The sequence below is a fragment of the Alosa pseudoharengus genome, unplaced genomic scaffold (genome assembly GCF_046254945.1).
Source record: "Alosa pseudoharengus isolate Yale_2024_CS ecotype anadromous, Long Island Sound unplaced genomic scaffold, YU_APseudo_1.1 YU_APseudo_1.1_scf_21, whole genome shotgun sequence".
Taxonomy (NCBI): domain Eukaryota; kingdom Metazoa; phylum Chordata; class Actinopteri; order Clupeiformes; family Clupeidae; genus Alosa; species Alosa pseudoharengus.
In genome coordinates this window covers 20,771,198-20,791,168 of record NW_027468674.1, presented here as the reverse complement: position 1 = coordinate 20,791,168, position 19,971 = coordinate 20,771,198, and the positions used below count along the sequence as shown (strand labels likewise).

The 19,971-nt window shown below is 39.9% G+C and overlaps 1 protein-coding gene across 1 annotated transcript; it reads right to left on the bottom strand.

Moving 5' to 3' along the window:
• Positions 1-1,580: 1,580 nt before the first annotated feature.
• ppa1a (inorganic pyrophosphatase 1a) lies at positions 1,581-19,341 on the bottom strand. Its single transcript, XM_076298933.1, has 11 exons — positions 19,281-19,341; positions 18,617-18,681; positions 17,533-17,586; positions 7,241-7,360; positions 5,182-5,268; positions 4,473-4,599; positions 3,995-4,122; positions 3,566-3,651; positions 2,597-2,666; positions 2,230-2,269; positions 1,581-1,774 (listed from the first exon to the last, which is right to left on the bottom strand). The coding sequence occupies exons 1-11, from the start codon at positions 19,339-19,341 to the stop codon at positions 1,743-1,745; spliced, it is 870 nt and encodes a 289-aa protein (XP_076155048.1). The 3' UTR covers positions 1,581-1,742.
• Between the last annotated feature and the right edge of the window lie 630 nt (positions 19,342-19,971).

Here is a 19,971-nt window from a genome sequence, read left to right as displayed (position 1 = left end):
CTACTGTACCGGGATCTTCTTTGGGCAATGGGTTATTCATCAACTTCATAGCCCATGACTGCCACCTACTGTCTCGGAGTTTATACTGCAGCAAAGGAACAACATGAGGTCCATAAAATAATTTCATTTTCTGTGTGAAAACTAAACTGAGAAAGCTTTTGAAAGAGGTCCATAAAAACACTGATAGGCCTAAACTTAAGTAGCCTACACTTTTAAGAACTACTACGAGTATTAGGCCTATCTTATGTTATCTTATCTATGAGGTCAACATTGGTGCCACAGCCTCCATGCCAGAAAAGTGTGAGAAAATATGAGAGGTTGGACTCCATCCCCTAATGGTTAAACTGTAGATTGAGTCAGCCAGTTCAAGTTCCTTAGCATTAACATCACAGAAGACCTTGGGACGTGTACACTAGGTCTGCGCAGGACTGATTTTTCAGTCCCGCGCCCGCCCGCTCCGGCAATATTCTGCCCCGCTCCTGCCCGCTCCCGCATGCCTGTCTCTCTCTCTCTCTCTCACACACACACATATACACACATACAGTGCCTATAAAAAGTATTCACTCCCCCGCCCTGGATATTCCCCCTTTTGCTGCTTTTATAAATGGAATCAATTTAATTTATGATAATTTACAAAAAAAAACTCTTTAATGTCAAAGTGAAAGAAGACTTCTACAAAGTAATGCTAATTAATTAAAATATATAATACAAAATAAGTAGTTGCATAAATATTCACCCCCTTCAAGTAGTAGATGCACCTTTGGCTGCAATTGAAGCTTTTTAAAGCTAATTAAAGCTAGGATTGAGGTCTGGGACTCGGCCACTCAAGAATATTCACCTTGTTAAACCATTTCTGTGTAATTAGTAGTATTAGATAACTTTATTGTCCCGTGGGGCAGTTGGGTTTGCGGCACAGTCGCAAGGCACTTCACGACAGGACATCAGACATATGACACCAAACAAATAGTGTATACATCAGACACATACAGACATAACATGAAGAACATACATCACAATACACTATACACCCTTGGATATGACCAGGGCCTGCTGTCGAGAAGTATTCCAACAGCATGATGCTTCCACCACCATGCTTCAATTTAGGGATGATGCATTTGTGGTGATGTGCAGTGTTTGGTGTCAAAAATAGCATAGCGTACATAGCATCTATAAACATAGCACACATAGCATCTATTCTAGTCTGATGGTCAAAAAGCTGACTTTTGGTCTCATCAGACTAAAGAACCTTCTTCCATTTCAGAAGAATTCTAGTTCTACATAGTTGTACGGGGAGTGTGCTAGATAGAAACAAATGGACAAATTGAGAAGGAACCTTTAATGGCACCAGACATGTAGTATTTTCATGCTGATCTGGGATTTTTCTGACTAAAGATTCATCTCATCCTTCTAGAGAGATGGTAGGTCAATAGGCTACTGTGCATGCAGCATTCAAATCTGTTTTGAAATTCAAAGCCTTTCTTTTTTCGTTCATCACAAAAAGAAAGCAAAGTCCAAGTTTTGTTATACTTTTATTAATTTTCTTTTTAATAGGCAGAGCAGCAAAGTGGGACAAACACATTTCTTTGTCAAAATCCTTGCTTCTTTTTTCCTTTGAAAATATACAGAGCAGAGGAGAACTGATAGCAACAGTGATCTGTGGCAATTGCTAGTGGAAGTTATGTAAGTTTTGATGATTGGTTCCATTTCTTTTTGAATTTCCACAATGGTGAGCATCAGCTTGACTAGGTTTTGTTGTAGTAGTACCATTTGTCAGCTGAAAAACAAAGACAGTTGTTATATACCCATACTAAATGCATTTAACATATATCTTTCACAAATACATTTCAGTCATAATGGTATATGATAAAACAGTAGGAGAAAAAAATCACGTAAAGAACGAGCTGCTTTATTACAAACATGCCAGTGGGCACTCAATACATACACCGGATCAAAACAGTTGCTAGCATAGACTGTATATATAGAACAGTCTATGGTTGCTAGCAAGTTGTGCTCTTGGTGGATAGGTAATTTCTGGTTATAGTGTTTGCATGTGAGAATGTGGACCTACATTTATCATGAATTATGGTTATAACAAGTTTTATTTGTTTTTAAATCAGCTAAACAACAACAGTACTCTATCCTCCTCCCCAACAGGCAATCAATCCCCATAGCACAAAATATTGCTTTTGAATTTCAATTGGCATGTGAAGTGCCTAGAAATGCACATACCTGAATTTGGAATGGGTTCTGAGTGACCTAAAGGGCTTGTCTGAAAAGCAAACAAAATCCACCCATCAAGAAAACCTCCGTGCTCATATTCTGCAGCTCAGGAGACAGTTATTTATATTATGCACTCATGGTGTTTCTTCAATGCATATACATAGTTCATCTGAGTCAAGTCAAGTCAAGTCAACATTCTTTATATAGCGCATTTCATACACAGAGGTCATTCAATGTGCTTTACATAAACAAAAGCAAACAGGAATATCTGATAAAAGCATAGAAGGGCAATAGTCAAAGAACAGTTTAAAAAGTAAAGAAGAATAATAAAATGATAATAATAAGAAGGCTGAGCATGGTGGCGATAGATACTTACTGCGTTAACAACAGCTTTCGCTTCATCACTGGAGCAGCATAATGGGCTGTCACACACACAGGTGTTCATGCTGGCAAAACAGGGAGCAAATAGTAGGGGGTTTAGGAATGAACACAAAAATGTGTTAGGCTACTGTTTGGAGTTCAGGTGATGGCTAGCATAAAACTAAGTATGTGTAGTATATATACTCTTTTGATCCCGTGAGGGAAATTTGGTCTCTGCATTTATCCCAATCCGTGAATTAGTGAAACACACACAGCACACACACAGTGAGGTGAAGCACACACTAATCCCGGCGCAGTGAGCTGCCTGCATCAACAGCGGCGCTCGGGGAGCAGTGAGGGGTTAGGTGCCTTGCTCAAGGGCACTTCAGCCGTGCCTACTGGTTGGGTTTTGAACCGGCAACCCTCCGGTTATAGGTCCGAAGTGCTAACCAGTAGGCCACGGCTGCCCCAAAATGTGGAGCAATAGCATAAATAAGCTAACCTGGCCCTAGCCAGATGAATGTCGTTCCGCTTAGGTCCGCCTAGCTTCACTCACATCCATCTGAAACCTCTTCCATTGAGAGTGATTTCTCCAACCAACTTTATGGTTTAGCCAATCAGGACGCAGGGCGGGAGTTTCATAGATGTGACATAGCGTAGAAGCGACTGTGAGACTGTTATCAAGTAGTAGCACGTCAATAGATGACGGACAAGTGGCTTATTCAATCATATGCAAGCATTTTTTGATTAGGTCCAGCCTTCTGAAGCAACACTTCAATGGATCGGTTCCAGATGGATGAGTGGAGCTAGGCGGAGCTAAATTCATCTGGCTAGGGCCAGGTTATAAATAAGCAACTTGTCTGAAACTTCTGGATCTCCATTAGAATAATCTAAGTAAAATTGTTACCTGCATTTTATATTATCATCTAATGAGCGTGTTATTGATTAAAATTAATTGGATTTAAATTTTTTCATTAAAACTTACCAGTTTAGCTCACCACTATCAGTCTTTTTGGAAATCAGAGCTTTCCAAAAACCATGAGTGTCTTTGATTGTCTTTATGGCAAAGTCCTAGAAATAAAGATGCATGGATCAACAGAAAAACAAAACAAAACTCTTGTTTGAATGTACTGTAAAAGCTGGTAACTTTATGTTGCATCATGTCAACCTCACATCCTATACACCATTCAATAAATTAACACTAAGCTCTAAAAAACACCCATTTTGTAAAAAAGTTTGATGTTTGTGACACATCTCTAGTGGTTGTTTCAAGGTGTTAATGCCCTTAATGCCTTGATATACTCATCATAAAATATTTTAGCTATTCACATTTGATAAAAAAACAAGATATTCCTTTATGTTCTATGTGTTCTATGTCTATATGTTATCCATGGACATGCAACGAACAACAAACCCTGTCTTTGAATTCTCCATTGAAGGCAAACTGGTTTTCAGGTTTTCCGTCTGGAACTTTGTACATTTTGAACCAATCTAGTGTTGCCTCCAGGTAACCCGGTTTCAGCCTCCTTACATCATCAATATCTGCACATAGAGGTGAATATCAGGCGTAAAATAAGATGAAAATACAACACGAGGTTGGGTTGGAACCGGAAAACATACCAAAAATGGTAAAATCCATAATGGTCAAATGTACAAGTAATACATAGTCAAAAAACATAGTTCCACCACGCTTCTGATTTCACGTCTGGTGCTTCACGGCAGAGGACCGATCATGTGGAGAGGGAGAAGGTTCACCGTAGCACACAGAGATGGCTTTTAATTGTATTTTATATCATAAAATAAATACAATTGTATCGTATTCATAAAATACAACTAAAGGTCATCTGTGTGTGCTCCAGTGAACCTTCTCCCTCTGCACAAATAATACATACCATTGAAGTTGCTGGCTTCCGGGTCCTCAGTGTTTATTACAATGACTTTCCAATCTGTTTCTCCTTCGTCAATCAGTGCCAACGTCCCCAGCACCTTCACCTTGATTATTTCACCTCGAGAGCATACCTAAGAGCCAGATGCCAGACATCATAGAAATAAGTAAGGTAAGTGCAATTTATTTATGAAGCCATTAAACACAACTTCCCCTGGCCACAATGTTGTACAGTGTACATTAACCAGATTATAAATATACACATAGACATTAAAAGACCTTCACCAGCAGGTAGACTCAAACCCATGACAGTGACCAGACCCTAGACTTAAAAGCACTGATGGAGGGAACACTTTAATCAAGTGACAACTGGAAGTGTGTAGTAACAACTGCAAAGGCTCTGTCACATTCTTGCTTGAGACCTGACCATGATGACATGACAAGATGTGAAACACACTAGCCAATGCACTCCTCATGTCACTATGAAGACTGATCTACTGTGAAATTGACTATAAGGTCTATATAAGGTAAAAGGTGATGCAGGGAGTTAAAAGAAAACAGACTCAGGAGATCACTGAGATACTAAAGATCAGGTAACATGTTATGAATGTCCAAATTCCTACACATCCATTTGTCTTTTTACACCATTTGGATTGTCCACCCCAATAATAATGATAGGACATAAATGATAGGGTTTAAAATAAAACTGTGAATACCTTGTTGCCGATGTCACAGATATCAATTGGGTCGTTGTCACCGCAGCACCCCGTGTCCTCGTCTTTGTGGTTTGGGTCTTCCCAAGTCTGGATTTGTGAGGAGGAGAATATGTCATTTTCACAGATTAAATTACATTTCTTTCCCACCTGAGAATAAACTAATAACACTCGAAGCTAAACCTTGAAGACAGGGCACACAGGATGTCTCAAAAGTCCACCTGAACTCCACACAGCCATTAGTGTCACAGAAGAATGTCCCAGCGGCAGAATCTTGGGGTCGAGGGGTCGATTCAGAGATCAATACCACTTACACAGACGCCTTATACTCATTGACCTGCACTGTTACATTCACTTCTATTGCAATCTTCTGGAAAAATTAATGAAAGTGGCTGGGTACTCAACAGTATCTGTAGAATAGGCTACTTCAAGTCTAGCCATGTCTGTTGTTGGATCAAACTTTGTGGAGTCCAAGTCTATCTCTTTATCTACTCATCTATCTATCTATCTATCTATCTATCTTGAAACACACAGCAGTGTGCTGTCAGCTGTATTGTCGGTTTACCAACCCGTATGCATGTATTTTTTACAAGAATACTACATCGGACAAACAGATGTACATTACACAAACACATACTGTAACTTAACAAGACATCACATTGACATGGCTTATTAACACAAATAACATTAATAACAGAAAGGCTAAGGATGATTTGCTTCCAGGATGATTACAGATATGATTATCAGGGATGAAATTGATGACCAGAATGACAAGAAGGGGGGCTGGGGGGGGGGGGGTGCGGATGGTAGCTCTGAGTGTGCGAATGAGGTGGTGTTGGGATGGGGGTGTGGGTGGGGGGGTAAGGGGTAGTGAGTGTGTGAGGATGTATGTGTGTAAGTGTGTGTGTGTGTGTGTGTGTGTGTATGCATATGTGTAAGGTTGGCTTGCTGTTGGGCCAGGAGGAGAGAAGCTGGAACACAGAGAGGGAGGGTTTCAGAGGAGAGGAGTTGTAATTATTCTGTTAAAGATGAGTGTAATAATAAGAATAACTGATTGCCTGACTGATTGACAACCTGGGCACCCATTAATGGCCACAGTTCCACCCAGCCCCGGCAGTTATGGCGATGAGCTGACAGAGAGGAGGACCTGCGTGCCACCCATCCCCCCAGGCCCCCATCATATGCACACGTCCCCCACTACCACAACCAACCACACCTCGCCCCCAGACCTCCATCCAACACGCCACTCTTGACCTAAATATGTATGTGAATGGCTAGGTTGAGAGCTCTATCTAGTGTGTAGCATTAAAAGAAGTGGGCATGCATGGTGAATATCTGTCAGGATTTCCACATGCACACCACACTTACCCTGTGTAAGATGTATGCCTCCTCTGTAATGTGTGCATTAAAATAAGTAAGGCATGCAGATAGACACCTGATGAGGTATCTACCTGCACTCCACTCTTACCCTAGCCTGTTTTGTAGTTTTGTTTATGTTTTATGAATGTCACCTAATATGTAGTGCAATTAAAAGAGAGTAAGCGTGCTGTGTGCTTCCAGAACAAGGCGTGTGCATGAGCGTATGAGGAGGGTGCACACCGGGGGCCCAGGGCCAATAGATAACCCACAGGGCCCAACTGTATGCATGTATTTAAGCATTATGCATGCAAGTATGAGGATGTGTCAGTAGGCTAACACTTCACCTGATCCCTATGTCATGAGACTCATGTATCTCTAAACACACAATAGAATGTAATAGAATTCATTCATTGCAGTTGTACAATGAATATGGCAATCACTGAACAATGAATGGCAGTGATAGCAATAGCAAAACTTTTTAGAAGCATGACTGTTGCCTTGTCAAGTGTGATAAAAAATGTATCTTGTGAGCAACATGCTGTTTGCCTAATTGACTATGACAGTTGTCATGACAATGATCAATAACACAAAAATAAATGACTGATGTGCATAACGTGGTTATGCCAATATTATGACAGATAACTCAACTGATTTAAACAATATTGTGTTACTCGTGATATAATTTCAGCAATTCAATGTTTACCTGCGGGATTGCTCCATAGTTCCAGATGTAACCTTTGTGTGGGAACACGTTGCACACGTAGCGAAGCTGTCCTTTCTTTATGTCCTGCTTTAAAGGGTTCAGTGGATCTTTGGTCGCAATCTGAAAAGATTAGGAAAAGTCAAGAAATTACATTTTGTCATTCCAGGGACATTGGAGATTTAGATCGCTTCCTTCATAGATATAGAATGGTGGATATGGTAGGGATTGTGGAAGAAAGTAGCCTAGATTTTATCCAACCTCTTAGTTTAAGTCACATTCATGCCACTGTGACGTAAAGTAAGCAATTTCGTACTTAAAGGCTGTAAAAAGTCATGGAAATTTCATTCAAGGTTACTGAAAAGTAATAGACAGGGAAAAACCCAGAACGATCTGATTAAGGTCCCTACCAAACTTTTCTCAATTGATTCTATAGTACTTTTTTTGCGTAGAATTCATTTCTGCTTGGGACATTTTTATATCATGCGTAGTTAAGGAGATAATTTGCATATTTTAATACATTAATGAATATAAATGCATAATAAATAAATGTATTGATAATATGGCTGTAAGCAGATAAATTAATGGCTTTGTGGCCAAATAATATTGAAATTGTATCAAATATAACAAATGATCATACAAAAGCATGTTTTTAGATGGGATATTGCAGTTACATTATGCAAATTAGATTTTTTTTTAACCTTTTTTGTTCATGTGCCACTTCACCTTTACAAGAACATCATGGCAAAGCAATTATGAATGTTTTTACTTAATTAGTGCAAATATACACTCTGTGCATTATTTTGTGAGAGCAAATTTGCATATGGGTATCATTTTGTTGACTAATTTGCATGCGGTGAAGAAATACTTGTCTTGTTTTCATGCTGTGTTGTAACTGTTCATTCAGTCATTCGAACATTATTGGGGTACATTTTTTCAGGCTATGTTTTCGATGGTAACCCATTGTCAGTCATTAGTGAAAGTAATTAACTGTGTATTACTGTTTTGTCTTTGACTATGACACCACGGTGAAGTTAGTTTCACTTTGCCAATGAGTTCAAATAATAGACGAGTGCAGATGCGAGTAGACTATTTTGTTTGAATGGTGCCAGTGACCATGCATTTTTGATCGCCAAAATATAGCCCAATATTTACATTTTTCTTTTTCGTCCAGTGTAGTCTCTAAGTGGCTGTAAGGGAAGGCAAAAGACAGGTAGCAGCTTCCATGGTAGTATACATCCACAGCAAACATATCAAATGATTGTCCACTCAAAAGAAGACCCTATCTTAACGATCTGAAAAACAAGTATCAAACGCAAAACACAAGTAGCTTTGTGGGCGGATCTCAAGCGCTGTTGCTATTATACCGGCGGGATAAATTACTCTTGTGTCAAGTCAAGTCAAGTCAAGTCAAGTTTAATTATAGCGCATTTCATACACAGAGGTCATTCAATGTGCTTTACATAAACAAAACCAAACAATAATAACAAATAAAAGCATAGAAGGGCAATATAGTCAAAGAATAGTTAAAAGGTAAAGATAATAATAAAAAGAAAACATAAAACACAAGGTAAAATCATTTAAAAATAAAGAATAATTAGTAAGCAAAAACAAAGTCAAAAGTAGTAAAAAAAGTAATAAAAGACAAGGTAGAATAATTATCAAGGCAGATTCAGAATTTGTAACTCGGCAGTTAGCAGAAAGCATCTGAGAACAGTTTGGTCTAGATTTAAAACTGGCTAAAGGTGGGGGCGTCATCCGAAAGTTGGTTCCACAGCTGAGCCGCATAGCAGCTAAAAGCTGCTTCACCATGTTTAGTTCTAACTGTAGGTTTTACTAGCAGGTTTTTCACCTGGGACCTGAGAGGATGAGAAGGTGTGTACTGCTGAAGCATGTCTGACAAGTATTTAGGTCCTGCTCCATTTACTGATTTATAAACAAGCAATAGTGCTTTAAAGTCAATTCTGTGTTGATGTTGGGTGCAGGAGAGAGAGGTGATAGTATTCGGTTAAGATGTTGGCCCCAGTCCAACTCAGCCCTGTGCTATTTGGTCTGAAGTATTCCCTGCGATTCCAAAAAAGGTTAAAATTGTCAATAAAATTAATCCCGCCTGAAAAGCATGTTTTTGCGAGCCAAGTGTTTAAACTGAATAGTCTGGAAAACACAAAGCTTCCCTCTGCTGGGAGTGGGCCACTGGTGAAAATTTGCATATTTTGACACCAGTTCTGCAAGCTTGTTTTTTGTGTCAGACACTGAAGCATTTGGGAAACAACATACAATCATCCTTTCCCCATTTATATGTCTCACAGCAGAGTCGCCTAGAACGAGGGTTGTGGGATGAATAGGTGTCGAGTGCTGCTTCTTGTCTGTGCCCATTTTTCTATTGTTGTGGTTTGATTGCTGCCTGCTTTGGGTCTGTTCCCTGGGAAATTCCTCTCTCACCTCCTGGAGGCATTCAAATCTGTTCCATAGTGTTAGGGGCTGTGGGCTTCCCTTAGGACCACAAGCCCTGTAGTAGTTTGCTGATCTGTCTGTATTTCTGATACGAGGCCTGAAGTTGTGCCCGACGCAAATCTAAAATGGGTTGGTCTGAAGTAGCTACATTACACGTGCAGTAAGCCAATCAGATCTCACATTCCCTTTAAAAGTAGGCGCATTTGTTCCATGGCAGATTGCTATTATAATGGCTGATTTGCCAGGTGCACACCAAGAGCGGTTCACAGCCGATGAGACCGACGTTCTTGTCAGGGCCGTAAAAGACAGAGAAGTGGCATTGTGGGGATGGGAGAAACCCACCCAAATTTGCTTCGGTTAAACAGGCGTGGGAGCAATTGACACAATTGTTTCCATGGCTGGCATTTTTCTTTTTGACAAAATGTAAATAAAGAAATGTCACAAAGACATACTGTACTTTCCGATGTTTTAGGCTCACTCTCACTGACTCACGAGGTTATGAATGCATGGTGATATTTTTGCAATGTTGTCTAACATTAGACCGAGATTACTTTGCTTCACTATACCTCACTATAGTATAGACGATGCAGCTCTTCTGTCAGAAAAGCTCTCCTCTTCCGTGCTGCTGCTGGGGCATTTGGGTTAAATGGCATCGGCACATGTAGTTCAACATCACGCCTCCTTATGTCCTCTAATATTTCCTCATTTATGTCATCAACACATCCATGATTCATGGAAATGTTGTGTAAAACACAACATGCCACAAAGAATGCTGTGACTTTTTGCGGACTGTACTGTGAGTGCCTCCTGACCTATCGGCATACTGAAGCACATCTTCAGTATGCCGAATATTCGTTCAATTACACTGCGTGTTTGTGTGTGTTTTCGATTAAATAGCATTGCCATGAGATGGCAGACATCTGTCACAGCCTGACGGGTCAGGTGTAGCTTACGCCTACATTCCTCCTCACTGAGGGAGAGAGAGGTCAGTCTGGGCCGGCAGACCCTCTCCCTCCCGCGTCTCTTCTCTGTCCCAAGACTTACTCCATCTCACTGTGCAAAAGAAAAATTATGAGCAAGTGCAACCACATAATTTTCAGTGTCCCACCGGCGGGACAGTTACCCCCCCCCCCACCATTCTAAATCAATTGTATGCACCATATTGCTATAGTAATGTTATACATCATTTCAAAGCTTTGACTCTTGGGAATCCAAAAATGACGACCCCCCCCCTCTGCTTTTGGTGCTACCCTGACTTCTGGCTGCAGTGTAGCTGCAGCACAATAAGTAGATGCAACATATTGGGTACTAAAATATTCACAAGAATCCATAGAAATTGAATCTTCATGTTGTGTTATCCAATATTAGTTGTCCAGATGTATAGTCTACACACTCATTGAACCAACAACGTAAATGCAAAATAGAGACTTTTTTGTAATTATTCCACATTTTGTGTAGTCAGTCTATATCAGAACACCTGACATACAATCAGGCTTGGAATTTCACCATTCTGGGGGCAAGGCCACTTGGCCTTCAGTTGGGCATATTTGGTGGGGGGCACAAAGGCCACATGTCAGGGCACCAAGGCCAAAGTTAACTATACAGTAGTAGGCTATAAAAATGATCAAAGTTGTATTTGGCCTATTCACTGCAATAGACCTGCATCACTGTATGAAACATTACAAAAACATGAAACATGACATATTACATAGAACTGTAAATCATCTGATCATCTAATATTTACAGATATCTAGGCTATATATAACATTTATTTTATATTTGGCCTGTTATGAAATCATGTATTGAACAATTTAAGCACAGCTCAGCTTTAAGAGACTCAAATAGCCTAGATGCATGCATTTTGTGATCAAATGCTTTCACAAACTCTTAGTCAGCTGTCCTATGATTTACCAATATCTAGGCGATATTTGTAACATTTATTTTGTATTTGGCCCGTTATGAAATCATGTGGAACAATTTAAACACATTGTAAAACGCAAAGCCCAAATTTGGAGACATCCATGCATGTCGAAATTTACTGCAAATTCAAAACTAGATTACTCTGGAACGGCTAACTGTACAGGGGACTGCTTTAAACTTTTGTGTTCGGTAAGGTCTGCTGTTTATTCCGATATATGGTTTGTCATGTGTTAAAAGAAGGGTTCGTGAAGTATTCCACCGAGATGAATGGGTAGGGAGATCATGGGACGCAAAACCTTCAGTAGAATGTATGATTAAATTGAATTATATTTAGGCCTACTTTTCTCGCGAACCGTTCAACACAGCAATTATCGGCTAACATCGTTTAAAAGCTGAGAAAAAGCTCGTTCATGTGATACTTGTGATGTCTGTGTAATGTATAGGCTACTTCGCGAGTAGTTCAACTGAGAAGAATGGGTGAATTGGACGCACTTTCTTGCGCTGTCACTTTCTCCACTGCGTAAAAGACTAAATTAATTTGCGCTGTGAATGCTAAGATTATTTTGACAGGCCACAGGCTAACTAAAAATCGCTATTAGTAGGACGCAAAGCAGAATATTGAAAGAATGGGGCACCAAGGCCACCGTGGCCTGTAAACCTCTGATTTTCAAAGGGGCTTCACGGCCAATGCAAGGGGCTACGACGGCCATGGCCGTCGTGGCCGTTGTGAAATTCCTACCCTGCATACAATCTAAATAGTTCACAAGAAACCTCAAAGTGTTACCTTTCATTTGAGACCAGGATTATGCTTCTACACAAAGGGGTTCATGTGCAGTAAGCATTTGATTGTCAGTATGCATTTTGGATAACAAAAAGTCCTATGGGGAGTTTCCATAGGCATTTTACAAAACGCATGAGCATACCTTGGCAAATAACAGTCTAAAGCACTCATATTTTCATTCTATATTGATCTACTTTTGCACACAACTTCACAAGACCTGGTGGGCTCAGTTGTGTTTATAAGTCATATCAAGTGACCTAGAGGGCTGAAATGTGGTCAGTTCAGAGATGCTTGTAATCCGGCAGAAAGAAAAAAACTATATTCTAGCCTCTGTAACTCTTTGTGAGGTCATCACACATTTATTTTGACTGTTTCCTACGAAAACTAGAGGTTCTCAGCTTTCTATAGAGGTCCAACATTTGATGGTAGGCCCCAGAAGAGGTGGGAACAATGCCCTTGTAAATAGGCACAGTGCAAAAACTTGAAATTATTTTTGAGATTAAAAGTTAACCACGCTACATTATTGCCAAGTATGTGCTCTTAAAATAGCATGTGAAAAACGCGCCACTGACTTTAGACTAGGTTTTTTCTGGTCTGTGGCGGAATTGTTTTCTGAAACTGCAAAATAGCACCAGGGAACGTTTGCGCCGGAACACGCCTCCTCTTTTCGCTGAACCACCCCCTGGAGCGCAAGTTCATTCCCTAACCGATGTGCGTCTGTGGAGAGAAAATTCTGCTGCATTCTGCTCAAATGCAAAATAGGAATGATACAAGCGCCAGTGTACAAAGTCAATTGTGCTTGAGTGCAATATAGGGCCCTTAGTCTCTTTGCTGCCACTTCAAATGTCTCCAGGTACATTTTGTCATTTGGTTATGTAGCTTTTTGAAAGACCTTTCTTCAGAGCATCGGCCTCGGCTACAATCTGCATATGGATTTGTATCTGCATTTGTCCTGTTGTTGCAGATGAAACATATGATGGTTTCTTCACCACTCGTTCAGAGACTCTCTTCTTTTTGTCTTGTTTGTCATCTTCATACACTTCTCTAGGTGTATCCACACCTGTGACAGCCTTTCACACTACACTCTTTTTGCTTCCTCTCTAAATGTGTCCTGATCAACCTGCAAGTTGAATGAGCATGAACACCTTGTGCAGTCGTGCTCACGAGTCTGTCTTTCACATAAGTACATTTTTCATAAGGCTCATCACCAGAATGTACTTGCACCTTGACCCACAGAGATTATTTGTCTTCAATTGTGCTCAAACCAGACGCAGCAATACTTTGCTTCTTATCTCTCTCACCTATGACTTTTGAACAAAGCAAGCACCTGCTGTCTTCTGTGGAATGAGAGACTAAAAATGGCTGGACTGCCATTGCCAATCAACAGTTATCTACAAAAAAGTATTAAAATCCTAATTAATCTATTGTTAATGTTGAAAATATGACCAAAAACCTTTAAATTGTCATAAGATTTCTTTGTACATGTAAACCATTGCCTCCTACTATGCAAACGTTACGTTAGCTGGACATACCAGTCTTGATTTGATAGCTAGCAAATTATGCTGATGGCAATACTGGTTGAAAGGTACATGCTAACTAGCAGTGAAGGCAGGGGCGTAGCCAGGATTATTTTATAGGGGGGGCCAGCTAGGTCCAGACTTTTTATTGGGGTGGCACTTGGGAATCAAAACTACTATTTGAAAACTACTCAAAAAGTTTTGAAGATTAGGATAGCTTATTTTAATAATGGCAATAAATTGTGTAAAGCCAACACTGATACACAGGTCAGTTTGTTGTCCACTCCAACACATTTTCCATAAATAGGCCAATGCTATAAAAAAAAGTACATTATGGTAATGCACCTTACTTAATCCGTCTTATTCAAATGATGTTAAAGAACAATAATAAATACTACAAATATTGTATGCAGATATTTAATCTTATACTGATGTCCAAACTATATTTCTTTCTGATATCCACTCCAAGTACTTGGCTGTAAGTAACATGGCTCTGAATTAAGAAATTAACCCTTAGAACCCTAGACTGTTTTAAGGGCTTTACCTTTAGTTATAAGCATTTATCCTGGTCATTGTAAGTGCCATTTACACATGCTATATTTTTTCAAAACAGTCTAGGCTACCCAGATCTGCCACCAATTCATATTATACTTGCATTGATTTTTAAATAATACGAAGACAAAAAGCATATTATACCATTCTTATTTTGAAATGTATCTCTGTCAGCTGGACATGACTTTCATGTATGTGTAGGGCAGACTGTCCTGAATCTGGCAATATAAGAACCATGGTGGAGGGGGGCTTTGGGGCTGAGCAATTTACAGACATGTGGTGTGCGCCTTACAGAAATAAATGCCATTTTGTTTTATTTAGTAATGAAAAATGCCCTTTCTGCGCTCCATATCTGTGACACGAACTAATCTGACCTGAGGCACGGAGTTTGCGTGTTCTGTGTGTACATTCATGATGATTCTAAAACAACTTTTTACTGCATGAAGAAAGTGAAGGCAAAAAGGTGTTTCTTTGTCGAATAAATTGGGATGCAATGTGAGTCTCGAATTGGATGCCATGCAGGAATGTGCTGGGATTATGAGCATACTTTGCCATAGAAACACATGATAGCGTTGGATTATGAACATGCCTTGCCACCACAACACACAAAAACGTGGGGTAAGTCGAGCTATATGAAGTTATTATTTTGATGTAATTTCGTCTGTTTTATAACCCAGAAGGATGTACTTGGTATCAAATGATAGCTCTGTGTCTCCTCTTTCATCTTACATGCGTGGCATATCTATCCGATCACGGGTTCGTGAGGGCCTAATTCAAACGAGAGTAATGGGTTTGCAGCGTTTTTGTACATGATGTTATTTTGCAGTCACGTTGTCTGTTTTTATAGCCCAGAAGCATCGATATACTTGGTACCAATAGATAGCCCTGTGTCTCCTCTTTCTTCTGATATGCTTGCCATATCTATGCGATCTCGGGTTCGCGAGTAATTCAAACGAGAGTAATGGGTACTGTAAATATAAATCAATTTGATTTAATTCCATGATTTGTTTTTCCATACTTGATCGCACAGGCAAGTGTTTAGTCTCGTTGGAAAGCCCCACTTCTGCTCGCAATTAGGTAAGGTTTCATCTCGCTGCGATGAACAGTTCTGGAGCAATGTAACAAAGAACTCAGGCAAAGCAGCCTGCCTCTGCCTGACCAGCTATGGCAAGAACCACACGCAGTCAGCAAATTATGTTTTTTATAAAGTAGCCTAGGCTAGGCCCTATTAGTCTACTTTTATTGGAGCCATCTGGAGATATGTGCCTAATATGCTTGCATTTCACCCGAATTTTATCGAAATATTTTTGTAACAGCGTTACCGCGGGCATCCGATTATTTCTGATCAGCCCCACACGTCAATGTCAGAGCCTACCTAAGGACAGCCCAATGCAGCTCACTTGGCTCTGATTTGTGACACATTCTAACACCTTATTAGCATTAATGTTCCAACTCATCATCAACTTACCTGTTGTTACTGAGGTTAAGTAGTAGTCTGTTAAGTGTTTTTAACAGATGACTTGAATTGTCCCGCTGCTGCTGCATTATGTCTAGCCTACTCACGATTTGATCACAACAGTGGGCTACACTTTCTGACTGGGCCAATATAGATAGAGTGCAGTAATTTTTTTTTTACTTTTCACTGAACGTAGCTGGGGGGGCCAGCAGGGTGGCCAAGCTTTGACCAGTGGTGGCCGTGGCCCCCCCTGGCCACCACGTAGCTCCGCCCTTGAGTGAAGATACAGTGTATTAGCAGTGTATATTTACACTAATCAAGTAAAAACATCCATAATTGCTTTGCCATGATGTTCTTGTAAAGGTGAAGTTTTACATGAACGAAAAAGGTAAAACATGACCTAATTACATTACTAAATACATAATGTAACTGCAATATCCTATCTAAAAACATACTTTTGTATGATCATTTGTTATATTTGATACAATTTGAATATTATTTGGGCCTAAAGCCATTAATCTATCTACTTAAAGCCATATTATCAATACATTTCTTTATTATGCATTTATATTCGCATTTATATTTATATAAGGTATTGAAATATGCAAATTGTCTCATTAACTATGCGTGATATAAAAATGTCCCAAGCAGAAATGGATTCTACGCGAAAAAGTACTATAGAATGAATTGAGAAATGTTTGGTAGTGACCTGAATCATCGTTCTGGGTTATGCCCTGTCTATAATGAAAACATTTTGAAATGTTGTCAGTGAAAAAGGGTGAGGACTCTGTTTAAAGCTGTGGTCTTTTGTATACATTTGTATACATTTAAAGGTATCCTTAACAGTTTTTTGACCTTAAAGGATAAGTTCGGTGTGATATTGACCTAAAGTGTGTTGAAACATGACACCGAGTGTGAACTTTTGTCTCATAGCTCATCTGGGCTTGTCCCCTACACTCCGAAATCTGGTGCTAGTTAGCCGATGCTACCAACAGGTTTTCAAAGGGGTTGCCTCGGGCATCGGCCTAGCCATGCAAATAAATCACTGTTTTACACCAGTTACGAGTAGCTCCGCACTTCATTTGTAGACTTCAGAGGGCCCTAACATTTCAAAATGAGACATTGAGAACTGTGAAAAAGCACTGGTAGTTTATTTACCAGACGATTTATACAGACAGTACCTTCAGGAAGTTTACCGTTCGCCGCCATCTTGAATTTAGTCACGATAAGTCGAGCAACGAGTACGAATGAACAGGTATGATAAGGGATCAGATTCCAAAAAGAATTCCTTGGAAATGCATGGATTCCAGTTGCTTCCAGTAGCAGCAACTGGAATCCATGCATTTCCACGGAATTCTTTTTGGAATAAAAAAATATATAGGCCTACTCTGAAGCTGTAGGGGGAGCTCTGCAGAGAACCCTGCAAGCAAAAAGCAAGAAAACGAAGCGAAGAAATGGCCAAAACTGCATAGTTTCTCTTTAGTCAAAGGGGGAACCTTTCCTCATTTTTGCAACTCAGCAAACAGCTAACAGATAAGTAAAGTCAGGCCTCAAAGGTAAGAATATGGTGAAGCATGAGATGGCAAAAGCAGTTAACACAGTTGATAACTCCCACCTCCATTTTTGCACTTGTCCATCTTGGAACCTCAATAACGGCATTGAAAATGTTCTACAGAGAGAGAGAGAGAGCGAGAGGGAGAGAGAAAGAGAGAGAGAATGCATAAAAGTCAATGCACATAACGCACTGTAGGCTACACATTTTAGTATTTTATCTCAGCAAATCAAATATTACCTTCCTACTACCACTGGGAGGCTTGAACATACATTGTGCTCTTAAAATGTGAAATGTGAACAGTGTGAGATATTACAGGAGGATAATGAGAGAGTCTCCCCCTATGCTTGGTCATCTCCATTATGGACATAATTCGTCCAGTAGTCACCTCCTGATAGTCAGGCGGCAGGCCTGAGGCAGTCACATAAGTTTGAAAACTGTTATTTCTCAGAATGGACGCACTGAATCCTTTACTGGCCTGACTAAACACAAAGGAAGTGATTTTGCTCATTTCACAGCCCGTTGTGTTGCAGGCTAGCCCACGAGGAAAATACAGATTGCTACTAAGCAGGGATTCTTGGAAGGTGGGTTATTGATTTTTCAGATAGTTAAACACCTTATAATTGTACAGTATGTAACTGATGCTGGAGGCCATATCAAGTCTGTCTGAAGAGACAAGCAAAACAAAAACTCAGCGATATCCTCTGTGTAGATAATGAGACTCTTGTGTATTTGCACAGTACTGTTACCGTACTGTATCTACTGTATATTACTATATTTGTGTACTTATGCTATGTACTTATATGTTAAGTTCAGAACAGCTTGTTCTTGCAGAAATAGAAGCGGTAAGGCAAGCAAGGGCAGAGTAGAGGGTTGTGTATGCCTGGCAGCCAACTTTATGGGCAACTCTCCTGTGTATGTGATTTTTGATGTGTCCATACATTATTTTTTATTGTGTTAGATTATATTGTCCAGAAGAACAATGTATTGGACAGGCAACACTCCAGCATATCAGGTCATAGAAAATAACACATGCAATGCTCTAATTGACAACTTGACCTTACAATTAAAATTTCTGACACATTTGACATCCAAGAGCTGCCCTTCTTTGTGGTAGCTTTGTGTGTGTTTGTGTGTTTGGAAATACCTGGGCTTCATCTGCGTAGATGGGTATGTCGTGGAATGGGGAGATGTATTTTCCCTCTGAGTTCTCTGAAAAGAGAAGTAGATGTATGAAGAAGAAGTATAGGGTGTTCAAATTGATCAGACAATTCAGCATTGCAATGGAAAAAATGCAAAGACCCAAATGACAGAATGGAAGTCCTAAATTAACTCAGTCAGAACATAGTGCTTAAAGGTTAGACAGTGTTAGGATACGTTAGGTAATTTGATTTGTTAGTTAGAAATTAAGATATGATCCTACTTGCACACTGTGTGCCGTCGCTTGGTGTGTTTCTTTTCCATTTCTTTTGTATTCTTTCTTTTTGCTAAAACTTTTGCATTATATAAGTGGTACATTCCAGTGTTTTCACCTCTAGTGGAAAACAACACTTGGTTGTGAAGACATTAAAATTAGTCGTTGAAGGATTTTCTTTTGGTGTAACTGTTGGTTGCACCATTGCATTCATTCTCCTACAAGTTACTTTGTTGTAATGAAAAGAAGTATGCAAGGATTGTGCTCTATACAACCAAAGCATTTTTCACTGAATAGAATACCATTAAACATCTTCACCTGTACATACAAAAAGGTAATGCACACAAGAACAACAGAATCACTCAATCACCGATTCAAGGGACATGACACTACTCACTGAAAAACACTCTGTAGTCTTGCGTGTTTGGCCTTCCCCTCTCCTCAGTGGTGAAGCTCATGACTTTCCGGGCTGATATTCTTAGTCCCATCTACTGAATTAGATTGCTAAGCACTACTAGTAAGCTACCCAGACCTCTCTGCTAAGTAGCCCGACGAGGCAAGAGCTGCTGGGGGTGTGGGGCGGTGGAGAAGGAGGAGGAGCCTGTGTGGTCAAAGAGCGTATGGCCAGCGACGTCCGTAGCTCCGGGTGTGTGTCCGAGGCACATGGCTGTGAACCACAACAGAAGTAACACTGGCCTACACACTCAGAGACAGCCAGTACAGCCAAACTGCAGCTTGACTGACATAGGAATAGACTAATGAGGGTTTACAGTGTGTAGAGCTTTGATGCCATGGGGTAGCAAATCAAGGTGTAAAACATGTAGCAAATATCATTCATATAACCAGTCTGAACAGCCAGTTGTCCTACTTCTCAAATAGTTAAAGGCAGGTTTGCACAGAGTAAATGTATTTGGATAAAAAAAGATTTCTTGCAATACTTGAGGTGCCTGCAGTGCAGAACGTGCCCTTGTCTATTTAATCATAATGATGATGAAAATAGTGTCTATTTTTACCTAGTTGCTTATTTACAGTTAGAGCCTATTATACCGTGAAAATCTTCTCATCTAGGGTTAGAAAAAAAGATTTCT

Bases quoted from the DNA above. Each gene is read 5' to 3' on its own strand.
- ppa1a (XM_076298933.1), bottom strand. From the start codon at position 19,341: ATGAGCTTCACCACTGAGGAGAGGGGAAGGCCAAACACGCAAGACTAC. The intron at 3,652-3,994 runs GTTTGTTGTTCG...CTTTATTTCTAG, and splicing joins ATGGAGAATTCAAAGACAGG to GACTTTGCCATAAAGACAAT. The intron at 1,775-2,229 runs GTATGTGCATTT...TTTGTTTTTCAG, and splicing joins AGAACCCATTCCAAATTCAG to CTGACAAATGGTACTACTAC.